General features: G+C 50.7%; 1 protein-coding gene across 2 annotated transcripts in view; it reads right to left on the reverse strand.

Annotated features, from left to right (window-relative positions):
• The window catches only part of SLC15A1 (solute carrier family 15 member 1), a 50709-nt gene extending 31390 nt beyond the window's left edge, over positions 1 to 19319 (reverse strand). Inside the window, exons 1-5 of one of the 2 annotated variants that reach the window (XM_081815159.1) lie at positions 19196 to 19319; positions 3361 to 3377; positions 2877 to 2958; positions 2636 to 2777; positions 1600 to 1719 (exon numbers count right to left, since the gene is read on the reverse strand). In XM_081815159.1, the coding sequence (XP_081671285.1) occupies positions 1600 to 1719; positions 2636 to 2777; positions 2877 to 2958; positions 3361 to 3377; positions 19196 to 19199 (365 nt within the window). In that variant the 5' untranslated portion in view covers positions 19200 to 19319. Of the gene's footprint in view, positions 1 to 1599; positions 1720 to 2635; positions 2778 to 2876; positions 3316 to 3360; positions 3378 to 19195 lie in introns of those variants that run through there. The other variant, XM_081815158.1, reaches the window with a different exon arrangement.
• Positions 19320 to 20248: the final 929 nt, after the last annotated feature.

Consider the following 20248-nt stretch of genomic DNA (forward strand, 5'->3'; position numbering starts at 1 on the left):
CTCAGAGTCCATAGTCTCTCATGGTTCGTCTCTCCCTCTGATTCCCCCCCTTCATTTTTCCCTTCTTTCTCCTAATGTCCTCCATGCTATTCCTTATGTTCCACAAATAAGTGAAACCATATGATAATTGACTTTCTCTGCTTGACTTATTTTACTTAGCATAATCTCCTCCAGTCCCACCCATGTTGATGTAAAAGTTGGGTATTCATCCTTTCTGATGTCTGCGTAATATTCCATTGTATATATGGACCAATCTTCTTTATCTATTCATCTGTTGATGGACATCTCAGCTCTTTCCACAGTTTGGCTATTGCGGACATTGCTGCTATGAACATTGGGGTGCATATGGCCCTTCTTTTCACTTTGCCTCTTAATAGAACTTGTGCTTAGTGCTGTCACTCCAAGCATTTTTTTTGTTTCGTTTTGTTTTGTTTTGTTTTTCACTCTAAGCATTTTAAACGACACCCGAACACGGCCAATTGGATGATACTCCCTGCACTCTTGTGAGAGTTGTAGGCATGCTGTAATATGAACTCCATGAAATAAACTAAGTAGCTAAGCTTTCTTGAGCACTTCTCACTTGCCAGGCCACGTTGTAGGCGCCGTACCCGGACTACAACAGTCCCACCCAAGGTAGGCAGTAGTAAAAATGAGAAGACCTGAGCATGGAGGTTAAGAAACTTGCTCAAGGTCACACAGCTAGCAAAGGGCACAGTCAGCATTTGAACCCACTTAGCCTGGCTCCAAAGTCCCTGTTCTTAACTGATATTGTAGAAGAGAAACCGGAGGCACGGGGAAGGTGAGCGGCCCGCGTCTTAGGGCTCCTCTGTGGGTAGCTGGGCATCAGACTTTGGATCTGAGCTGCTGACCTGGGCATAGAGCCACTCCCTTCCACCAACACAGTCTATGGGCACCACACGTGCTGCCACAAGGGACCTGGTCTAAACAGCAATCGGATTGACTAACAAACCAGAAACGCAGGAACTGCAGAGACTAATTTGAATTTCAGTGACTATTTTCCCAACCCATAAGATGGTTTACTCATAGATCAAGAAACTGAGGCACCAGCACAGGAAACAAAATAAATCTTTGTAAGTTGTCTATCGGGCCCTGTAGTGATGGGAAATTAATCTCACAGAGGAGGACTTGTCTGTAGCACTTTCTATCAAGAACCCAGAACAATAGGGCTGGACCAAATACTTACGAAACTGAATTACTGAGAAATAAGCGGAAGTATGGTACCAGAAGACAACCAAAGGTACCGAGTCTTGAGGAAACCTGGCACAATTAGGGATCAAGGTCCGTGGGAGTTATGTCCCTCTAGGGAAGATCAAGATTAACACAAGTATTCCGTGCGCTGACCGTGCCTCAGGTTGAGATGTGCCCAAGACAGCAAGAGCAGTGACTCTGGACAACTACGAGGATGGTGACATACAAAGACCCAACTCTTAGTCAACTAAACAGCTTTCTCTCTACTGATGAGGAAGGAAAGGCCTCCTTACCCTTATGGTGAAGTTCAAGGAAAAAGATGAAACATTTGAGCACCACGGAAGCAACCAGTGGCTGGGTGGGGTAGGGCAGCAGGTAGGGTTAACTCACACATGCACGGAAAGGTTGTCGGGGGTTCCATCATGGTTGAAGTCTGTAAGGTCAGTAATTGAGCTCACCGCAGTGACCACCTGTCCAATGGTGTAGACAATGGAGAGCGACACAATTGTCCTGTGTTGAAAGGGGTTAAGAGAGTCCAAGTTAATTGCACGAGAGCCGTCCACTTCCTCCTCTCCCACAGAAAGTCCTCCTGCTTCAAAATGCAACAGCCCAGTCATGCGTATACTTGTTCCTCAAACTTGAGTCAGGTTGGTAACTCTCAGAAAGGCAGCCTGTTGGAGGATTTGTCACCCGGCCAGCGAGTGTAGAGCAAATTGGCTAGAGCCAGGGGAAGGGGAAAAGGTCTCTTTCACCTTTGAACTACTTGAAAAACTCAGTGTTTTCTTCCACCTGACTACCGAAGTGAGAACACCTATGGTTAAACAGTAAGAGAGACTTATCTTGTGCCTGGTAACAATATTTGGCCAGCAGTGGGCCATTGGTTATTTTTGTATTGAACTGAATTCTTTTGAGATAGTTCATGAATTTGGCCCCAGAAGAGCCTCCACTTCCTTGCTCATTAAGTCCTAGGGACTTCTGGATGACTGTCTACTGGGTAACACTCTTGAAGCTGTTCCTATGGAACTAGGTGAGCGGCCCACGTCCTCTCTGTCCAGCGAGCAGTACGAGCCTACCAGCAGTGGGCACATACATCAGGGAGCTTTTGTGTTCTCTAGACTTTAACTCTGTGCCTCACACATGATTAATGGTGGACAGTATCCCTGCTACTATTTCAAGAAGAGACAAAGATGTTATCACTGTTTGGAGGAAGAAAAAAACTTACCAGTGCTACCTGCATTCTCACTGCTCAATGCCAGGCACTGTGCTAGACTCTGGGGATAGGATCTGAGCCGAAATAGGGCCTAGCAGGCTCTCCTAAGAGTTTGATGGGCCTTGATTCCTTGTTCCCACCGTCCATCATTCCAAACCACAAAGCTTATCATTACTTTTGGGCTTATTTCTTCACAAGGAAGCTGTAAACACTCACTTGAACTTTCCCAGCCAGGAGTCAGCGATCAATGCGCCCAGAATTGGCGTCATGTAGCAGAGAGCCACAAACGTGTGGTAGATGGCCGTGGACAGATTATCGTCCCATCCAATGAACCGGCTGAAGTACAGAATCAGGAGTGCTTTTTGCAGAGGGCAAGGGGGGGAGGGAAGGGAGACACAGTTAGGAGCTGTGGTAACTCAGGCTCTTCACTCAAGGGGAGGAGGGTGAAAATCATTACCTCTCATTCCATAGTAGGAAAATCTTTCACAGAACTCATTGACCACGATGAAGAAGATGCTCAAGGGATAGCCAAAGCAATTCTGACAAAAGGAAACAGTGTAGGAATGAAACATGCTCCTCGCTGGCCCACGTTCACAAATGAATGTTAATGGCATGAAAAGTAGCTGGTGTCTATTTAGTAACTTGTCACTGATTATCCAGACATGGAATCTAGAGTTCAAAGTTTTTTATTCCCTTACACGCCACACAGAGACAACAATGAAATAAAGCATCCAGTTTTCTCGTTTGTTCGAGAAGGGCTGGACACTAGCATTTCCTCAAGACAAAAAATTTCCCACAGAAGCTCAGGACTGTCCCTGCACTGATTGATGCCTATGACAGACATCTGGGAAGTGAAGGAAGCACAGCTGTGAACGTTTAGGAGCAGAACAGCCTGAAGTTTGCCAAATGAAGCTATGTAGAGAAGAAAAAAGGATACTCACCTGTGACTTGGACATTCCTGAAAGAAAACCAAAACGCCACTATTAAAGTCAAGTAATTAAAATACTTTTTGCTGAGCCCACACTCAGACCCTCTGACTTCTCAGGGCAGACAGATGTGCTGTCCAGAAACTTCTAGCCCGCTCTGGTGAGTGGGGCCTGGCTTCAGATTTTCTTTTAATTAGCTCCTCAGGCCATTCTCACTGCGGTCAGAATTGAGAGTCAGAGGCTCTGAGAATGGTGGCAAAACCATTTCCTCCTTAAAACACTTCAAAGGCTGCTCATTGCCCACAGGAGGAAATCCAAACATTTTTGCATACCCTTTATGATCTCACGAGGTCAGGGTGTTTGGTGAGGATTCGGTGAGGGAAATATGAAATGCTGCAGGATGCCTACCACAGGATTCACCCACCTTTCCCCTTACCTGGGACGGCCTTCCTTCCAGCCCCTTCCCCACGCACGGAGGGCTCCCACGATTCCCAGCTATTCCGGGCGCCCATCCGGAGTCCTTAATGCACACGACTGTACGTAACTCCTGTGTCAGGAATGCCCCAGCCCCTTCCTACACCGTCGTCAACCTTGCCACGGCATGACCTTCCCAGAGCCCTGTCTGCCTCCCTGAGCTCCCGGAGTGCAATGCTCCATATTTTTGCCTCCCCTCTAGGAGTATCCATCTCCCCATCCCCAACATCTTTTCCAGTACCTTCCGCAGAGCAGGGCCTTATTGTCAGAAGAGGGAATTAGAAGAGCAAGAAGAAAAAAGGTGAGCATCCACGTGAGCCAATGCAAACCAAGGGCCGATGACTCGACCTTCTGGATCCTAGGCGTACCCTTCATGCCCCCTGGCCCTGCCCCTGCTCTGGTCTCGCCTGAATTTTGACAAGAGCTGACCCATACCCTGTCTCGAAGCACAGCTCCCTGCCCCAAAGGGCTGCCCTGTAGTTACCAGTGCCTGTCACGTGCTGCGCCCACCCCCCACTGCCCAGACCTTAGAGTCCTTTGTTTTGGGGGAACCCTTGAGCGCTCCCTGCCTCTATTACGAATCAGCGGCCCCAAAGAATGGTCCTCAAGCTTCAGTGTGCCTCAGAATCACTGGAGGGCTTGAGAGAGCAGGCTGCCAAACCCCACACCCATAGCTGCTGCCTCTGCAGGTGGGGGGTGGCCCCTTGAGTCTGCATTTCTCACAGGTCCCACAGTGATGTCCCCGCTGGTTCAGGGGCCCCCTGCCCCCGAGAACCACCCACAGGCTGTGATGTCCAGTTGCCTGACTGATCTCCATAAGTAGGTTTTATTACTTCCCCGGCCCCCGAGCACCGCAGAGACACTCTGTGCCCGCCGTCCAGAGCAGGGAGCAAACACAGAAGCTGGCCTGTCACCTCATATTCTCATTATGTGCCGGCCCTGAGCCCCAGCCCACATGAAACAAAACCGCAAGTGTGCCTGAGGAACTCAGCGCTTGGCCCAGACCCCTGTGGTGGTCGAGGCCCCAGCCAGCCCCCTCGTGGGCCAGGGCCTCGCTTCCTGATTCTGGTCACGCGGTGCTGTGGGCATGGGCACTTCCCCGGCTCAGCATGGCCCCCGGCCTCACACCACACACTCCCTTTTGCCCTCTCCAGAGCAGAGGTGCTATTTCAGTCCTTGTCCTAAGGTGGGAAATAACCTGTCCTGGCCTCCCGGGGCTCCAGGCCCCACTCTTGCCATCTATAAAGTTCTGGAAGGAGATTCCTCCACACGAATAGCCTGGTTTTCTCCCCAGTCAGACTTCCTTGTGGGCAGGGGCTGCTCTGAGAGGCAACAGGTGAAGCATGTGGGCCTGGGGGCAGACGTGTTGCTTTCCGGCTGTGGCCAGGGGTGGGCCCAGCTTCCCTCCGGACAGCCCACCTGTCAGAGGGGGACAACGCCGTGCCCCTCACAGGACTGTTGTAACAGTTCCGAGGGCGAAGCCCCCAGCCCAGGCCTGGTGCCTCACTCAGGGAAGAAGCCGCTACCTCAGAGTCCTCGGCACCTCACACGGGGCTTTTCACAGGGTGGAAACGAAAGGTTTGTTGAACGAACAAGTATTCCAAAGGACGGGTCGTATCCGTCGTCGAGTCCAACGTTCGGATCCTGGCTCTAGCCTCCTTCTGCCCATGAGGCTGCCCCGCGTGCATCTCCTCACTGTCTCCCTGTCCTCCCGATCCCCCCCACCGAGTTTGGCCAGTGGGGAGCCCTGGTGGGACACCAGAGGGTCAGGGTAGTCCTTTCCCTGCCTCCTTCCCCAAGGGTCCCCTCAAACTGCTGCATCCAAGGGACAGTCGCGGCTCCTCCGAAGTAGGCCCTCCTCACACAACTCTCCTTCCTGGTTTTGGTCAGTTTTGAACCACTTCCTGTGGTGGCCACTACTCTGGGCAGCTGCACTGACATTTGTGACTTCCTGCACCCCTCCCCCAGCCTTTTCTAAATTGTGTGTGTGTGTGTGTGTGTGTGTGTGTGTGTGTGTGAATAACCACTACCCTGAGGGTGCCTTCTGTGTCCAGATGGGCCCATGCCCGGTGCAGCCCACAAGCCAGCTTTCATCAGCAGACTGGGGCCTGCTACTCTCCAGTGGAATAAAAGACCCAGCCAGGAACACCTGCTTCTGAAGAACTGCCCCCAAACGAGCCTGGGGGTGGTGTCTGCAGCCCGTTTCATTGCAGACATGCCCTGTCTTCTAGAGGAAACAGCAGGGCCGCACGATGCGCTGCCAGCTTTCGCTTCAGATAATGTGGTCTCACTACTGTCTCCCAAAGACCAGACAAAGCAAGCTGAGCACCGCCTGCACTGGGTTCAGACCGGTCCTTGCCATTGGCCTTGGCAGAAAAGCAGGAGGGCGGGCCAAAGACCCAAACCCAACAGAGACAGCCCAGAGCTTCACTGCAACTGTTCCTTCCACGTGGTTTCTCAGAAAAGATTTCATCCGGCCAGGGTAGCACCTATAATATTTTTTAAAGATTTATTTATTTATTTGAGAGAGAGAGATAGTGAGGGGAGGGGCAGAGGGAGAGAATCCTCAAGCCAACTCCCCACTGAGCGCGGAGTCCGATGTGGGGCTCAATCCCAGGACCCAGAGATCATGACCCGAGCCGAAACCAAGAGTAGGTCGTTTAACCGACGGAGCCACCCAGGTGCCCCACACCTATCATTTTTTTTGAAAAATACTGTTTAGCACCTATTGTTTGCCAAATAATAATGGTAAAGATTTTGTTTACTTCAAACATAAACGGTTATAGAAAAGAGAGCTTTGGTCTTGTTACAACAACCATCACACTCAGAACTACGTAATGGAAAATGAAATCCCTACGCTCACCCAGGAGAAAATCCGAGATTTAGTACCCGGCCATCACCCAGGAAGCTTGTTATTTTCAGAAACGTGCGCATTCCAAAGAGCAACTTTGATTATGGCGGGGCAGAGGTTGCTAACCTCTTCTGCTGCAGAATTCAGAGCTATTTGGTGGATGCATATTGCAGTCAGCATTTCTTATCTCACATCTGTGTCAACAGGATCGCTTTCTGAGAAAGCTCAAGGGGCGTGCATGTTGAGCCTTATACGTCCGTATCCTGACAGTAAATCTAATCAGCACAGTTGAGTGGTCCTCGGTCCTAGCACCAGCCATGGGTCACTTGGATATAACTACTGATCGGAGTAAATAAAGCAGCTTAGAATCAGGCGTGCCAGTGTTGGGTACAGAGTCAACCTTGGCTCCTGTTGTTACTCTAGGCCTAGCAGGCCCTTTTGTCTTTCTTTTGGCTAAAGAATTTAATAAAGTAAGCGTACATTATACATTTCTGTGATTACTGACTTGGAGGGAGAGCAGGCAAAACCAAGAAGGACAGTCTATTAATAATTTCCCACTACTTAATGAAATCTCTTCATTAAGGTATTTCCTACTATCTAACAAAGCATATTCCATTTTTTGAACCATTTAGGGGTGGAAATTCTAACTCTAATGGTTCATGACCTAGAAATTAAGAATTCTCTCAGCATCATGATGGGCGTGAAGAGTGCATTTCTAGGACTTGGACTTGGGAAGTTGGAAGGAATGAAGAATCTGCTGCTGTCTGAGCAGCTCTTACCTTTAGGCAGAGAGGAAACTCCTCCCCATCATCACCAAGAGTGAAATTGAGGGAGTGAGCTATGTATTGCATTTAGGACTGTATGGCATGGCAGGCAGAAACAGTGGTCTCCAAGATGCCCACGTCCTAACACCTGGAACTTCTGGATGTGTTACCTTCCATGGCCAGGGGACTCTGCAGATGTGATTAAGTTAAAGACCGTGAGATGGGGAGTTTATCCTGGACTACGTGGTGGCCCCAGTGTAATCACATGGGTCCTTAAAAGAGTCAAAGGAGGAGATGTGAAGAAGGAAACAGAGGTTGGAGTGATGGTGATTTCTAGGAGGCCAACATGAGCCAAGGAATGTGGCAGCCTCCCGAAGCTGGAAAAGACACGGAACCAGATTGTCCCCTACAGCCTCCAGAAGGAACACAGCCCTGCCGACACCTGGATTTTAGCTCAGTGAGACCCATGCAGACTTTTGACCTCCAGAACCGCGAGATAATAAATTCGTGTCATTTTTTTTTAAAGATTTTTTTAAATTTATTTTTTTTTAGAGAGCGAGCAAGAGAGAAACAGCACGAGAGGGGAGAGGGTCAGAGGGAGAAGTAGGCTCCCCGCTGAGCCGCGAGCCCGATATGGGACTCGATCCCAGGACCCTGGAATCATGACCTGAGCCGAAGGCAGACACTTAACCATCTGAGCCACCCAGGCGCCCAAATTCGTGTCATTTTAAGTCCCTAAGTTTGTGGTAGTGTGCAAGAAGGGCAATAGGAAATAAACAAGGATTTGCCTCAAGCTCTGTACATGTAGGTCTTTATCGCTCACTCACTGTTCACATCAACTAAGACTCAAACCTCCAGCAACTTTAATTTGCCCGCCAAGTGCTCTTTTTTAAATAATTTTTTCCCTTAGCTACATTTTTCTACCTGTGGGTTCAGGAGTCCAATCCCATGCCTATTAAATGGGATCTGGCAGATTCTTTACTTGCTCTGCTAACTTCTGCAGGTTACTCTCCGTGAGCGACCTGTAAAGTGCTGATGATGCCTCCCCAGGCCACTACAAGAAATGAGGCGGTCTGAAAATGGTTTCATAAACCAGGAGGAAAATGAGTTAAGTTGATCAACCCTGGATTCTTTTAGGTGGGAGGGCATGGGCCGTGGGGAGCAGGAGGTTGAGACTTTGCTTGGGACACCCTTCCTAATCATGTGGCTTTAAAGATTCAAAGCACTTAACCTCTGGCCCGCCATTCCTTCATCTAGAGATGCTGACACCATCTTTGCAAGTTGGTTAGTAAGATCAGATCTGCAGGAATGAAATGGACTTTGCTCTTCGCTGCATCCCATGAAGACGGCTGGGGAGTGCAGATGGATGTATGGAACGGGCTGATTTAAGATGAAAATATGGGCAAGAATTTGTGATGGGGGATCCCTGGCAGGGCTGAGAGGGGCTCTCAAAGTAGAGGCAGTCCCCTCTAGGGTTGCTCACACTCAAAACAAGAAGGTCCTTATGACATCGTCCTGGGAAATTCGGCCACGGGGATTAGCAAGTTGTGGACAGAAGAAAGCCAATCTTCTTAAACACAAGCCACGGGGGCAAGCACTCATTTTCAATTAAGCTACTTTTTGAATGGGCAGCACACCAGCGTGCTGCATGCATGCGGTTGTAGGGGTTTCACGATCGTGTTTAATTCCCCACTGCAGTGGTTCTCAAAGTGTGGTCTCTGGCCCAGCAGCAGCAGCTCCTGGGAACCGTCAGAAATGTGCCCTCTCAGGTCCATCCCAGACCTACCGAATCAGAAACTCCCCGTGTAAGGCCCAGCCGTCTGCATGTGATCAATCCGCCTAGTGCTGACGCTCTACAGTCTGGGAGCCCCTTGTCGCTCCAGAGCGATGCAGGGGAGCAGTCAAGGAAAGGGTCTGGTGTGAAGGTGTGCACCCTAAGAGGTGGCTCCGCTTAGGTGGCTCCTAAGTGATATGACTCTGACTCCGTTCATTGTGCACCGGGATGACCGAGACAAGTAGATGCCTTGTCTCCACCTTTCCTGTCTCCCGTTCACCGCAGCTGACCTGAGCTTCCTCAGATGGAGCCATTCAGGATGGCTCTCGAACCTGCCTGGCTCTCTGCTACCTGTAAGGTCAGACCTCCCGCTCAGCACAGCATAATAAGCCCTCCAGGATCTGACTTCCATCTCCCTCCACCCCAGCGGTCAAGCCCCACGACTCCTAATTCTCTCTCGGCAACAGGCTCCTTCAGAGCATCCCAGCACCATTAGGATTTAGCACTTCACCCCTCCCCTTGGCCTCCCAGATACTCTCTCCTCCTTTAATATTTCTCTCTCTCTTTTTAAGATTTTATTTATTTATTTGAGAAAGAGTGAGCGAGTGAGAGAGAGAGCAGGGGGAGGGGGAGAGGGAGAGGGAGAAGCAGATGCCCCACTGAGCAGGGAGCCCAATGCAGGACTCGATCCCATGACCTGAGCCAAAGGCGGACGCTTAACTGACTGAGCCACCCCAGCGCCCCCTTTTAGATTTCTTTAGTCTTTTTATAACTGCCCTGACAGAGGGCCATTGTTCTGACTTCTGAGCCAATGTCACAGAGCCTCACATAGCATAGAATCCCTCCCCGCTTTTCGGCGAGGAAATCGAGTGTGCGCCACTTCAAAAAGAGCCCAGCAGGATACGCACCCAGCTAACTGCGGTTGACCTGAGGTGAGGTGACAGGAGGCATGGGGGGGGGGACGGGACAGGCAGGGGCTGAGTGCCTTGTGTGGCACACTTGGTTTGATTGGTTTTTTCCAAAAACCGATTAGCTTTGATTAGGAAGTGAGGAGCACTCTTCTTTCCTTAAATGGGCTGGTCCTGGACAGTCGTCAGGTCAGCTTTGGGACACGTGTTGCACCTGTCATCCAGGCCCCTGTTTCTGGAGTGGTCCGTCTTGAGGCTGTTTCTTGGCCGACCTGATCGTTATTTTTCTTACTTGGCTCTGTCGCCACGTTTCCCACCCTCAGGGCCCCTGCTGGCCCGTATGGCCCTTCTCTGCGCGTGGAGGACTGTGATCATTTAAGCCGGATGTTGCCCCGGGAGGTATGGCTTGACCGGCGGACAGCGGCGTGCGTCCGACAAGAAAAGGTGTCCCTGGCTGGACGCCCTTCTTGGCAACGAGGCATGGGCCACATTCCAGCCCCACGGGCCCTCACGCCGGGTACCTCCTGCGTGTCTGTGGCCAGTGCTCTGCCCATCCTTCTATTGGGTGTTTTGCTGTTGTTTTTTTTAATAGAAATAGCCACTTTTCCACAAATACTGTCTTCCCCACTAAGGGACAGTCTACTTTTCCACTGACCCACCAGCAAACAGCTCCATCACCAGAACACACTGTGTAAGGTTTTCAGAATGTCAAGGGGTTTAACCAAGTTACCCCTGCGGAAAGCAAATGAGTTATCGGTCCTTTGAGAACTAGGAACGTCAACTGAACCCTAATTGCATGAAGCTACTTTAACAACACAGGGAAACCAGGGCTAATGGGATCGTGTAGGTCTTATTAAGTGACTTTGGCATGGTGCCACCGCGGGGACCAGATCATTCTGGGGGCGCTGGTGACCCTGTATCCATATAGGCCACACCGGCCAGAGGCGTGAGCCCAGCTGCTGAGCAGAGAGACACAGAGTATAAAATCACTTAGCTGTATCTGGCTCACAACTGTGTCACCCCCTTGTTGTGGGACCAGGACCGCTGGGAGCTGGCTCCCCCCGCCGGTCTGCCTTCGCTGAGTGAGTGACACCCAGCCTCGTATCTTTAACCAGCCAGCGGCCAGGCCTCCGACACCTCCTCCCTCAGCCTGGGGACCCCGCAGTCAGGACTGAGGGAGGCAGCCCTGGGTCTGGGCGCTAGCTTACAGTACAGAGTAGCTTTAAACGACGGAGACGTATCCTCCCAAGGTCAGGAGGCCGGGGGCCAAGACCAATGCGTCAGCCGGGAGGGCTCCTTCTGAGGCTGCCAGGGAGAATCTGTTCCGGCCACTCCCCAGCTTCTGGGGTTACTGGCCACCCTAGCCGTTCTCTGGCTCTTGATAGCATTACCCAGACCTCTGTTTCCATCTTCACACAGTCTTCTCCCTGCGTGTGCGCCTGCGTCCAAATGTCCCCTTGGTATAAGGACACTGGTCGTATTGGACTGGGGGCCCCCCTACTCCAGGATGACCTCATCTGAACGAATTACATCTGTGAAGGCCCTATCTCCAAATAAGGTCACATTCCGAGGTTCCAGGGGTTAGGACTTCAGCTTATGAATTTGGGAGGGGGACACAATTAAACCCATGACAGTCAGAGAGCATTTGTGGTGCCCGGCCCATTGCTGTAGGTTACAGATAGCCTCCTATCTTTTAAAAAAGATTTCTACACGGGACTGTCTAAAATCCGAGGCTTCAGAGGCCCAGAGTGGCCACCTCTGATGGGTTTATAAATAACCCGTGACTTTTAGCATCTTGTTTTCAGAATTACAGACATGCATCGCTGAGGGCCATTCCCATTCTCCTTCAGTAAGAAATGATCCCTCCAGGTCCCAGGAGCCACCTGCCTTTGGATATGCTCAGAGATTGTTTACTTCTCAATTGCAGGGTAAGTGGGCTAGGCCAGAGGGTGCCGCAGAGTTAATATGTAGTAAGCTCTTATGCAAAACAGAATGGGCCCAGGGCCAAGCCTAAGTTCTGCCTCAGGTATGGGCAGGGTCGGTCACTCAGCTGAGAGCATTTCTTGTGTATCAGGAAGGTGACCCTTGTTCCCCCAGTGACGTCCTTTATCTACACCTGGGCGTTCTTTTCTTCTGGAAGAACAGCCTTTGTTCTGAACTTAGAGGGAGTCTTGCTTTCAGCGCTCTCCTGCTGAGAGTCAGTAAATGGATCTATTCGCAAGCTAGCGGTAAGTCAGACCTACACCCCCGCCCCCAGCAGGCTCTAGACGGAAGCAAGAGGGGGGAGCATGGGAAACAGCAGCAAACTGTGCACCCCAAACAGGCAACAGAAACAAGTCTGTCGCATCAGCCCTGAAATACTGTGTCGTCATAGGCGAGAACGATGCCAAAGTCACACAAGTGTCACCAAATTGAAAGGAACCAACCTCCCGGTCTTTTGGGGGTTTGTTTTGGAGGCCATTAAGTTAGAGATCCTAAATTTTATTATTTATTAATTTGAGATCCTAAATTTTAGACACAAAGTTTTTTTGTTTTTGTTTTTGCTCTTAGATGTTAGATCATGACTGGAAAAAAATGCCTATGATCACAGTAAGTGTAAAGTTAGGATCTACAGCACATTTTTTTCCCCCTAGTTGATATTTAGGCTGTACATGGCTTTATTCCTATCACAAGAATATCTCTAAGAAATTTCTGGAATGGTAAAATATGTGTATTTTAAAGATTTATTCATTTATTAGAGAGAGAGAGAGGAGTGAGGGGAGGGGCAGAGGGAGAGAGAGAGAGAGAGAGGGAAGCAGACTCCCCACTGAATGTGGAGCCCGAAGTGGGGCTCAATCTCATGACCCTGAGATCATAACTGGAGCTAAAATTAAGAGACACTTAACTGACTGAGCCACCCAGGCACCCCAATAGATGGCTGTTTAGAACTGACTAGTCCTATACCCAAAAATCCATCCGTCTCTCTGGGGGAAGATACTAGTCATGACCTGTAGCACCTCAGCTGAAGATGCAAGCCACAGTGGCGTCCTCTTTACACACTAAGAATACTTCCTGCCTAAAGTCATATATAAGTGACATACATCTTTCAGAAGAACATTTTCTATTACCACGTGTACTGGGTTGAATAGTGGCCCCCAAAACTCATGTCCTTCCTAGAATCTCAGATGGAAAACCGGGTCTTTGCAAATGTAATGAGTTGGGATGAGGTCATGTTGGAGAAGGGTGGGTCCCTAACCCCACACGCCTAGTGTTCTTATGAGAAGACAGCCATGTGAAGACAGAGCTGCACAGAGGGGAGGTGATGTGAAGACACATGGTGGGGGAAATGATCACCTGATGATAAAGACAGAGACTGAAGTGACCCATCTCTAAGCCAAAGAATGCCAAGGTCTGCCGGCAACACCAAAGCTAAGAGATGGAGATTTTCTACAGCCTTCAGGAAGTGCATGGCCCTGCAGACACCTTGATTTTGGACTTCCAGCCTCCAGAACTGTGAGACTACATTTCTGCTGTTTTAAACGATCAGTTTGTGATACTTTTGTTACAGCAACCACAGGAAACTTGTACACCACGTGAGCTGACCTGTTTTGACGCATTGGGAAAAAAGGTTTGTTCTTCCAAAAACATCTCAAGTGTACCTTCTAATATGTCCTGATAGAGCTTACAATAAAATCTTGCCTCTTGAGGCAGACTGTAGAAGTTCAAATGCTTAGTCTGTGAGCTTTTCAATGGGTCTTCTTATGTGAGTACATTTTGTGAATTTTCCAGTCTTAAGTCTGATTCTTGAACCAAAGTTTCCTTTGGGTACGTGCTCAGTTTCACAGGCTCCCCACACAACAACTGGATGGCTCTACACCCTCTTCAATGACAGGCTCCTTTCAGGAGCCCCGTGGGGGGCCCTGGCTGGTGTCCAGGCTCAGAGGAACTAGGTCTTCCTCATTCTCCAGGAAGTTTGTAGAAGATGCTATCCCTTCCCTTTGGGGCTACTTTCTAGCTGCTGAGACTGTCCTTTAACTCTGTGCCACCTGCAGAGGGTAGCTGCCCTTGTTCTGAGGCTCGGCGGCAAGCAGAGGCACCGCATGGCCTGTCTGACCCGGCCCCCTTCACAGCAACCCCATGAGATGACCCCACTGTCCAGGTTCCTCAGTGATACATTCCTGGGCTCTGAAACCAAGAGACGAAGTTACAAAACAGAGGTTCCTGGGTTCTTTATGTTGCAACCCCAGGATTCTGAGTCAGTGGTTCGCATTTGTTTGCAGATAACACTGCTCTTATTCTTTTACTATCATCACGGAAGAATGTGAAATGTTCCTCAGAGTCCACCCTTGTTTTTATATCCTTCATCAGCTCACCTGGGACACCAACCCACTTACTCTCCTGCCAGGGATAGGATCGAGATGCAGTTGTGTCCGAGACCTGCCATAGCCCGGAGAGGTATGAGCACGGCTGGCTGGGTGGTCTGTCCCCACCCCCCCACTCCACCCCCCCGTTGTATGCAGCTCTACCCTGGAAAAGACTGCTGTCCCTCTCACTGGTGAACTAGCCAGCTGAGAGATTCCTCATGTGCTCCCTGTTCTTCAGTAACTCAAAGGGCAGCAGGAAAAGTATTAATCAAAAAAATCCAAATAAATCAAACCTGGAATAATTCCACCCAGGACATTTTGTACAGGTGTGAAGGACGAGGTAAAAATTCAGCAGGAAGACGGCACATCCTCCAGCTTTGACAAGACACCATAAAGCCAATGGTACTTTATTTACCTCGACTATCCCTCAGTGTGGAAAAGTGTTGTTTATGGGTTTGTGGTCCTGCTCCCTGAGGATATGAGTTTCTTCAAGATGGATGGTAAATAAATACCTGTGTCAATCAGTGATTTAGGCTTACCCCCCGCCCCCCCCACTCCGGCAGCCATAGCTGGACCACATGGATTCATCACTCCTGCTCTTTCCTACCCTACATTCTTAGCCTGCACAAGCTAATTTTCAAATTCTAGCTACTAATTTACTGCAAAGTTGATCATCACGGACCAGCCAGGGGCCAGGTTGCACTAGATCTTACTGCCATGATCTCATCTGGGGGGCACAGCAGCAATATTTGGGCATGGGTGCAGGTTGAGAAAAACAGAGCTTGTCATTTAGAGTCATTCACAGCAGTGGTTCTCCACGTGGCGTCTTGGGACCAGCAGCAGCAGGACCTGGGAACTTGTGTAGATGCTGATCCTTGAGTGCTGCCCCAGACCGACTGAAGCAGAGACTCGAGGGGTGGGGCCCAGCATTGTGTTGGAATTAGCCCTCACTTTGGTGATCCTGATGTACACTAAAGACTGAAGACCACTGACCTACAGACATGTCAGCCTGAAAGATCCCCGGGTCAGAAGTTCTCTCCTCCTGCTGTCTGAGGGGCCCATGATTCCCCCAAGGGTCAGCTGCCCAAGGACCCCTTCTGAGCGGCTCCAGCTTCTAGTTATACACTTATAGCCTATAGCAGGTTGCTAGCTCCCCTGGGACTTCAGCGCCAGTCTTTGGTTTACCCAAGAACTTCTAGAAAGAAGCAAGAAGGTGGAAGAACTTTTAAGCGACCAGGTTTGTGGCATCTTCAAAACCAGCCCATCATTTTATGCTCAGGCAGGAAGCTGACTGGAAAAACCCATCAGAATCCCACAAGGCCAGCAGGAGGCTGAGAGGTGGGGGGACAGGAATATAATCAACTATCCTTCATTAAGTGAATGAATTCCTCAAAACAGCCTGGAGGCTCTGGCAGAAGGAGGCAGGAGCTCGTTTCATAGAACCTGAAGTCTCTTCATACTTCATTTTCAAAGTGAAATACGGGAAGTAACTTCCAAGAGCAGCAACTTTAGTGCAGACTCTTGCTCAGCTCTGGGTAAGGGAGGGAAATGGGGTGAAGGGAGAAAGAGTGGATATTTGAAATCTTCAGCAAAAGCATCCCTAGCCCCACAAAAGCCTCACCTGAGAGGTTCTCTGCCATTCGGAAACCTAATTCCACAACACAGCTCTTGGGAAGGCAGCGTCCTCTCCATCCCTGACTCTGATAAGCACACCCAGACTTTTTTTTTTTTTTTTTTACAAGGAAGCAGTTCTTTTTTTTTTAAAGATTTTATTTATTTATTTGAGAGAGAGAGAGAGAGCACATGAGAGGGGGGGAGGGTCAGAGGGAGAAGCAGACTCCCTGCTGAGCAGGGAGCCCGACGCGGGACTCAATCCCGGGACTCCAGGACCATGACCTGAGCCGAAGGCAGCTGCTCAACCAGCTGAGCCACCCAGGCGCCTGCACACCCAGACTTTAAAGCAAGACTAGGCGAACGATGGTTCATGGGCCAAGTCCAGCTCACCACCTGCTTTTCTATGGCTCATGAGCTAAGACTGGTTTCCATGTTTTTCAATGACTAAAGAACAATTTTTAAAAACTATTTCGTGACACATGAAAATTACATAGAATTCAAATTTCTGTGCGCATACATAAAGTCTTATTGGAACACAGTTCTGCCCATGTGTTTATATATTTTGCACTACAAGGGCAGAGTTGAGTGTTGCCAGAGACTATGCTACCTCCCAAAGCTGGAAATATTTACTATCTGGCCCTTTACAGGAAAAGCTTGCCAAGCCCTCTTTAAAGCAAAGGGTTTGCAGTTCATGATTCTAACTGGACACTGCAGCCAGGTTTAGCTATGCATCGAAATGCCCAAAGCAACTTTTCATTCAGTTTATTCTTGTGGATTCTTGTTGCTGTGTTACTGAGTCTAATAAATGGTATAATTCTGACTCTTACTGCATCTCTCACTTTCCTATTCCATCCCAACTTCTGCTCCCCATTCCCAGGGCCAGCAAAAGAACCCGGTGTGAAAAATTAGTTCCAGTTTCACATGGGATAAAATCAGCTCAAAGCAAACATGTCTCTAAGACCCCTTGCCTGGCTTCCTTCCCCCCTGACATGTTCAGCGAGCATCCCAGGTGTTCCTTCTTCAGTCATGAGGGGATCCAAAGCAATTTTGGCACCATCTGAGTGCCAAAGATCTGTTCTGTTCTCAAGAGGAGAAGTTACTGCTACCTTTTATTAAAAAAACCTTTTAGGGGCACCTGGGTGGCTCAGTCGTTAAGGGTCTGCCTTCGGCTCAGGTCATGATCCCAGGGTCCTGAGATCGAGCCCTGCATCGGGCTCCCTGCTCAGCAGGAAGCCTGCTTCTCCCTCTCCTACTCCTTCTGCTTGTGTTCCCTCTATCGCTGCGTCCCTCTCTCTGTCAAATAAATAAATAAAACCTTAAAAAAAATTCTTTAAAAAATAATTTGTTTTATTTACTACCTAAACTTAGATATTGAAACTGTAGGACTTAAGTAACATAAAACTGGTCTGTGGATATATTGCTACTCACATGCTATGCCAATCTCAGTTGAAAAAAAAAGGGACACCTGGGTGGCTCAGTTGGTTAAGTGTCTGCCTTTGGCTCAGGTCATGATCCCAGGGGCCTGGGATCTAGTCCCGCATCAGGCTCCTTGCTCAGCAGGGAGCCTATTTCTCCCTCTGCCCGCTCTGCCTGCCGCTCTCCCTGCTTGTGCTCTCTCTCTCTGACAAATAAATAAATAAAATCCTAAAAAAAAAAAAAAAGCAACCACTGAAGGACCAATTTGCAAACTGGAAAGAATCAATTCATTTAGGACTACACTTCAGAAACTGTGTTCACTCATCAATAATCAGGCTGTTGACAGCTAGCCTGATTGGAAATACTTTAGGAAAGTCCAAACCTAGCACAGATGCTCCTCAGGTATTTAGTATCTAAAGATCAAATAAATACTCCGAGCCCCTCCCAGAGAAGTCACACGGAGTGACAAGCAAATGATGTGTGAGGTAAGGATGCAGAACTCCAGCCCAGGAGTTTGCCTGCCTGCAAAGCACACACTGCTGACAACTTCCATCTCCGAGGGAGGCTGTTGCATCTTTCTGGAAAAGGCACAGGTGGCCACAGCTAGAAGTCCCGAGTGTGAACCATGACGTATCGCAGTACAGTGAGACATTCAAGGTTGTCACAGTGGGGCACACCAGGTTCTACACGCGTACACACCCTGACACAACCACGGAGGCTGGTACGGATACTTCTCTAACGGCTGAGGAAGTCGAAGCCCAAAGAGTTTAATTTACTGACGCAAAATCCTAGAGGTAGTACGGGGTAGCCAGGAACAGAAGCGCAAGCAGGCCAAAGTCAAACCTGGTTCTCTCCACCATGGGGCCATCTTGTGCCTGCCTGGGCTCATCCAGGGCGTGACTTTGGGGTAGTCACTTGACTTGCCTTCCCCATCTTTAAGGGAAAAGAGGGCTGGGATGATGGGCTCTGCTCTCTGCTTCTGCATTCGCTCCCCCGTGGTCTATTCTGAAGCAGGCAGGATTAAGTTCTTTCCTAGAGGTTCTGCGGATGCTCCATGCCGGTGGAGGACCAGCTACTCTCCTTGGGTGCCTTCTCTTGAAGCTTGAGGACAGTGGCAGGGTGATAAGGGCCACCGACGGCCTCCAATTCCCGGGGGCCAGGCAGGGCTCCCACCGGAGCTGCAGGGTCACCTGGCCAGGCCACCGGCAAGGGAGGTGCCAAGGCAGCCACTGAGCGCCCACCAGATGGATGGAGGTTTTGGGGCCCTGCCATCACGTGCGCGACCCCGGCCAGTTTCAAGCCCACTCCCAGCCCACAGGCTGGGAACACGAGGACTGAGGATTCCCAACAGGAGGCCAGGTCAAGGTGACGCCATTGATTCCTGCCACCTCTCAGTCTGGCCGCGTCGGGCTCTCCGCCCCCCCAGCGGAGACCGAGATCGGAGCCGGTGACTTCCCCGGAGCCCGCGGGACCCCGTTCTCCTGACTCCTGGTCGCTTCCCGTCCCGGCGACGTGCGCCTGTCCGCGGCTCCAGCCCTCCCGGCTCCGCGCGCAAGTCCGCGGGCCGCCAGGGACAGCGGGGACCAGCGTCGCAGCCCGGTCGAGCCCCGCGGCGCCCCCTTGGCAGCGACCCCAGCGCGCGGTCCCTGCCCCCCTCCCTCCCCTGCTCCCCGGCGACCCCGCGCCAGCCCGGCCGCGCGACCTACCCATGGTGGCGGCTCCGAGGGCTCCCGGCGACTGGCGAGCGGGGAGTCCAGGAGAGGGGACTTTTTTTTTTTAAGGTGTTGCTCTTATAATTTTGTTTCCAGGCCCTGCCCAGCCACCTGTGCAGCTGGAGGTGTGCAGGCGGGGCGGCCCGGCTCCACCCTCGGAGGCGGGGGCCCAGCAGGGAGCAGAGGTGAGCGCCCCTTGAGCCCCAGCTGGGGGACAGCCGTCTGGGGTCAGCCCGGGGGCTCCCCCGTCCCGCCCCAGGCCCTTGGGGGCGGGCACAGCGCCGGGGGCAGGAACAGCGGCCAGGGACCTGGGCTAGAGACGCCCCAACGTGAGCGCCCACCTGGCCACTGGTGGTGGTGGGAGGGAGGGGGGTGTTAAAATGCAGGTTTCCCGGCCTCCCCCCAGATTTGCTGGCTCGGCAGGTCAGGGCGGGGCCCGAGAATCTGCATTTCTAACCGGTTTTAAGGCGATGCTGCAGCAGCTCCAGGGACCCCACGTTGGAAACCACTGGGCTGGGAAAGCACCACTTCTGTGCTGAGGAAGCGAAACTGGGTGGAAGCTGGTCAGCTGTATGTGTGCCCGCGCGTGCGTGGGGGGGCCTTCCCTAGGGTGTGAACCAGCCAGAGCGTTTCTGGAAGACTCTACCTCACCTTGCTTTACGAATAACGAGAACAAAAATAATAATACAGTCATTATCTCCTGATCATTCTTCTGTTCCCCTGACTCGAGGGGTTACGCTTTGCAAATACTGAGAGGGAACATGACAATGGAAAATGGAGGGAGTTTCTATTTTTTAAAATCATGGTCAAGTACACGTAAAACGTACATTGTCACTGCTAAGTGTACAGTGAATGGCACTGGGTGCCTTCCCATCGCCGTGCAGCCGCCACACCTCTGTGCCCACGGAACACTTCCTCTCTGTTCTCCCTCCCCTGGCCCCCCCGGCCACCACCATCCTACAGTGTCTCCACGAATTTTAGGGCTCCAGGACCTCAGATGGTGCAGTCACGCAGTGCTCCTTTCTCCTGTTCTAATGTCTGCAAGAT

The sequence above is a fragment of the Leptonychotes weddellii genome, chromosome 3 (assembly GCF_054177405.1).
Source record: "Leptonychotes weddellii isolate Sample4059 chromosome 3, ASM5417740v2, whole genome shotgun sequence".
NCBI classification, from domain to species: Eukaryota; Metazoa; Chordata; class Mammalia; order Carnivora; family Phocidae; genus Leptonychotes; species Leptonychotes weddellii.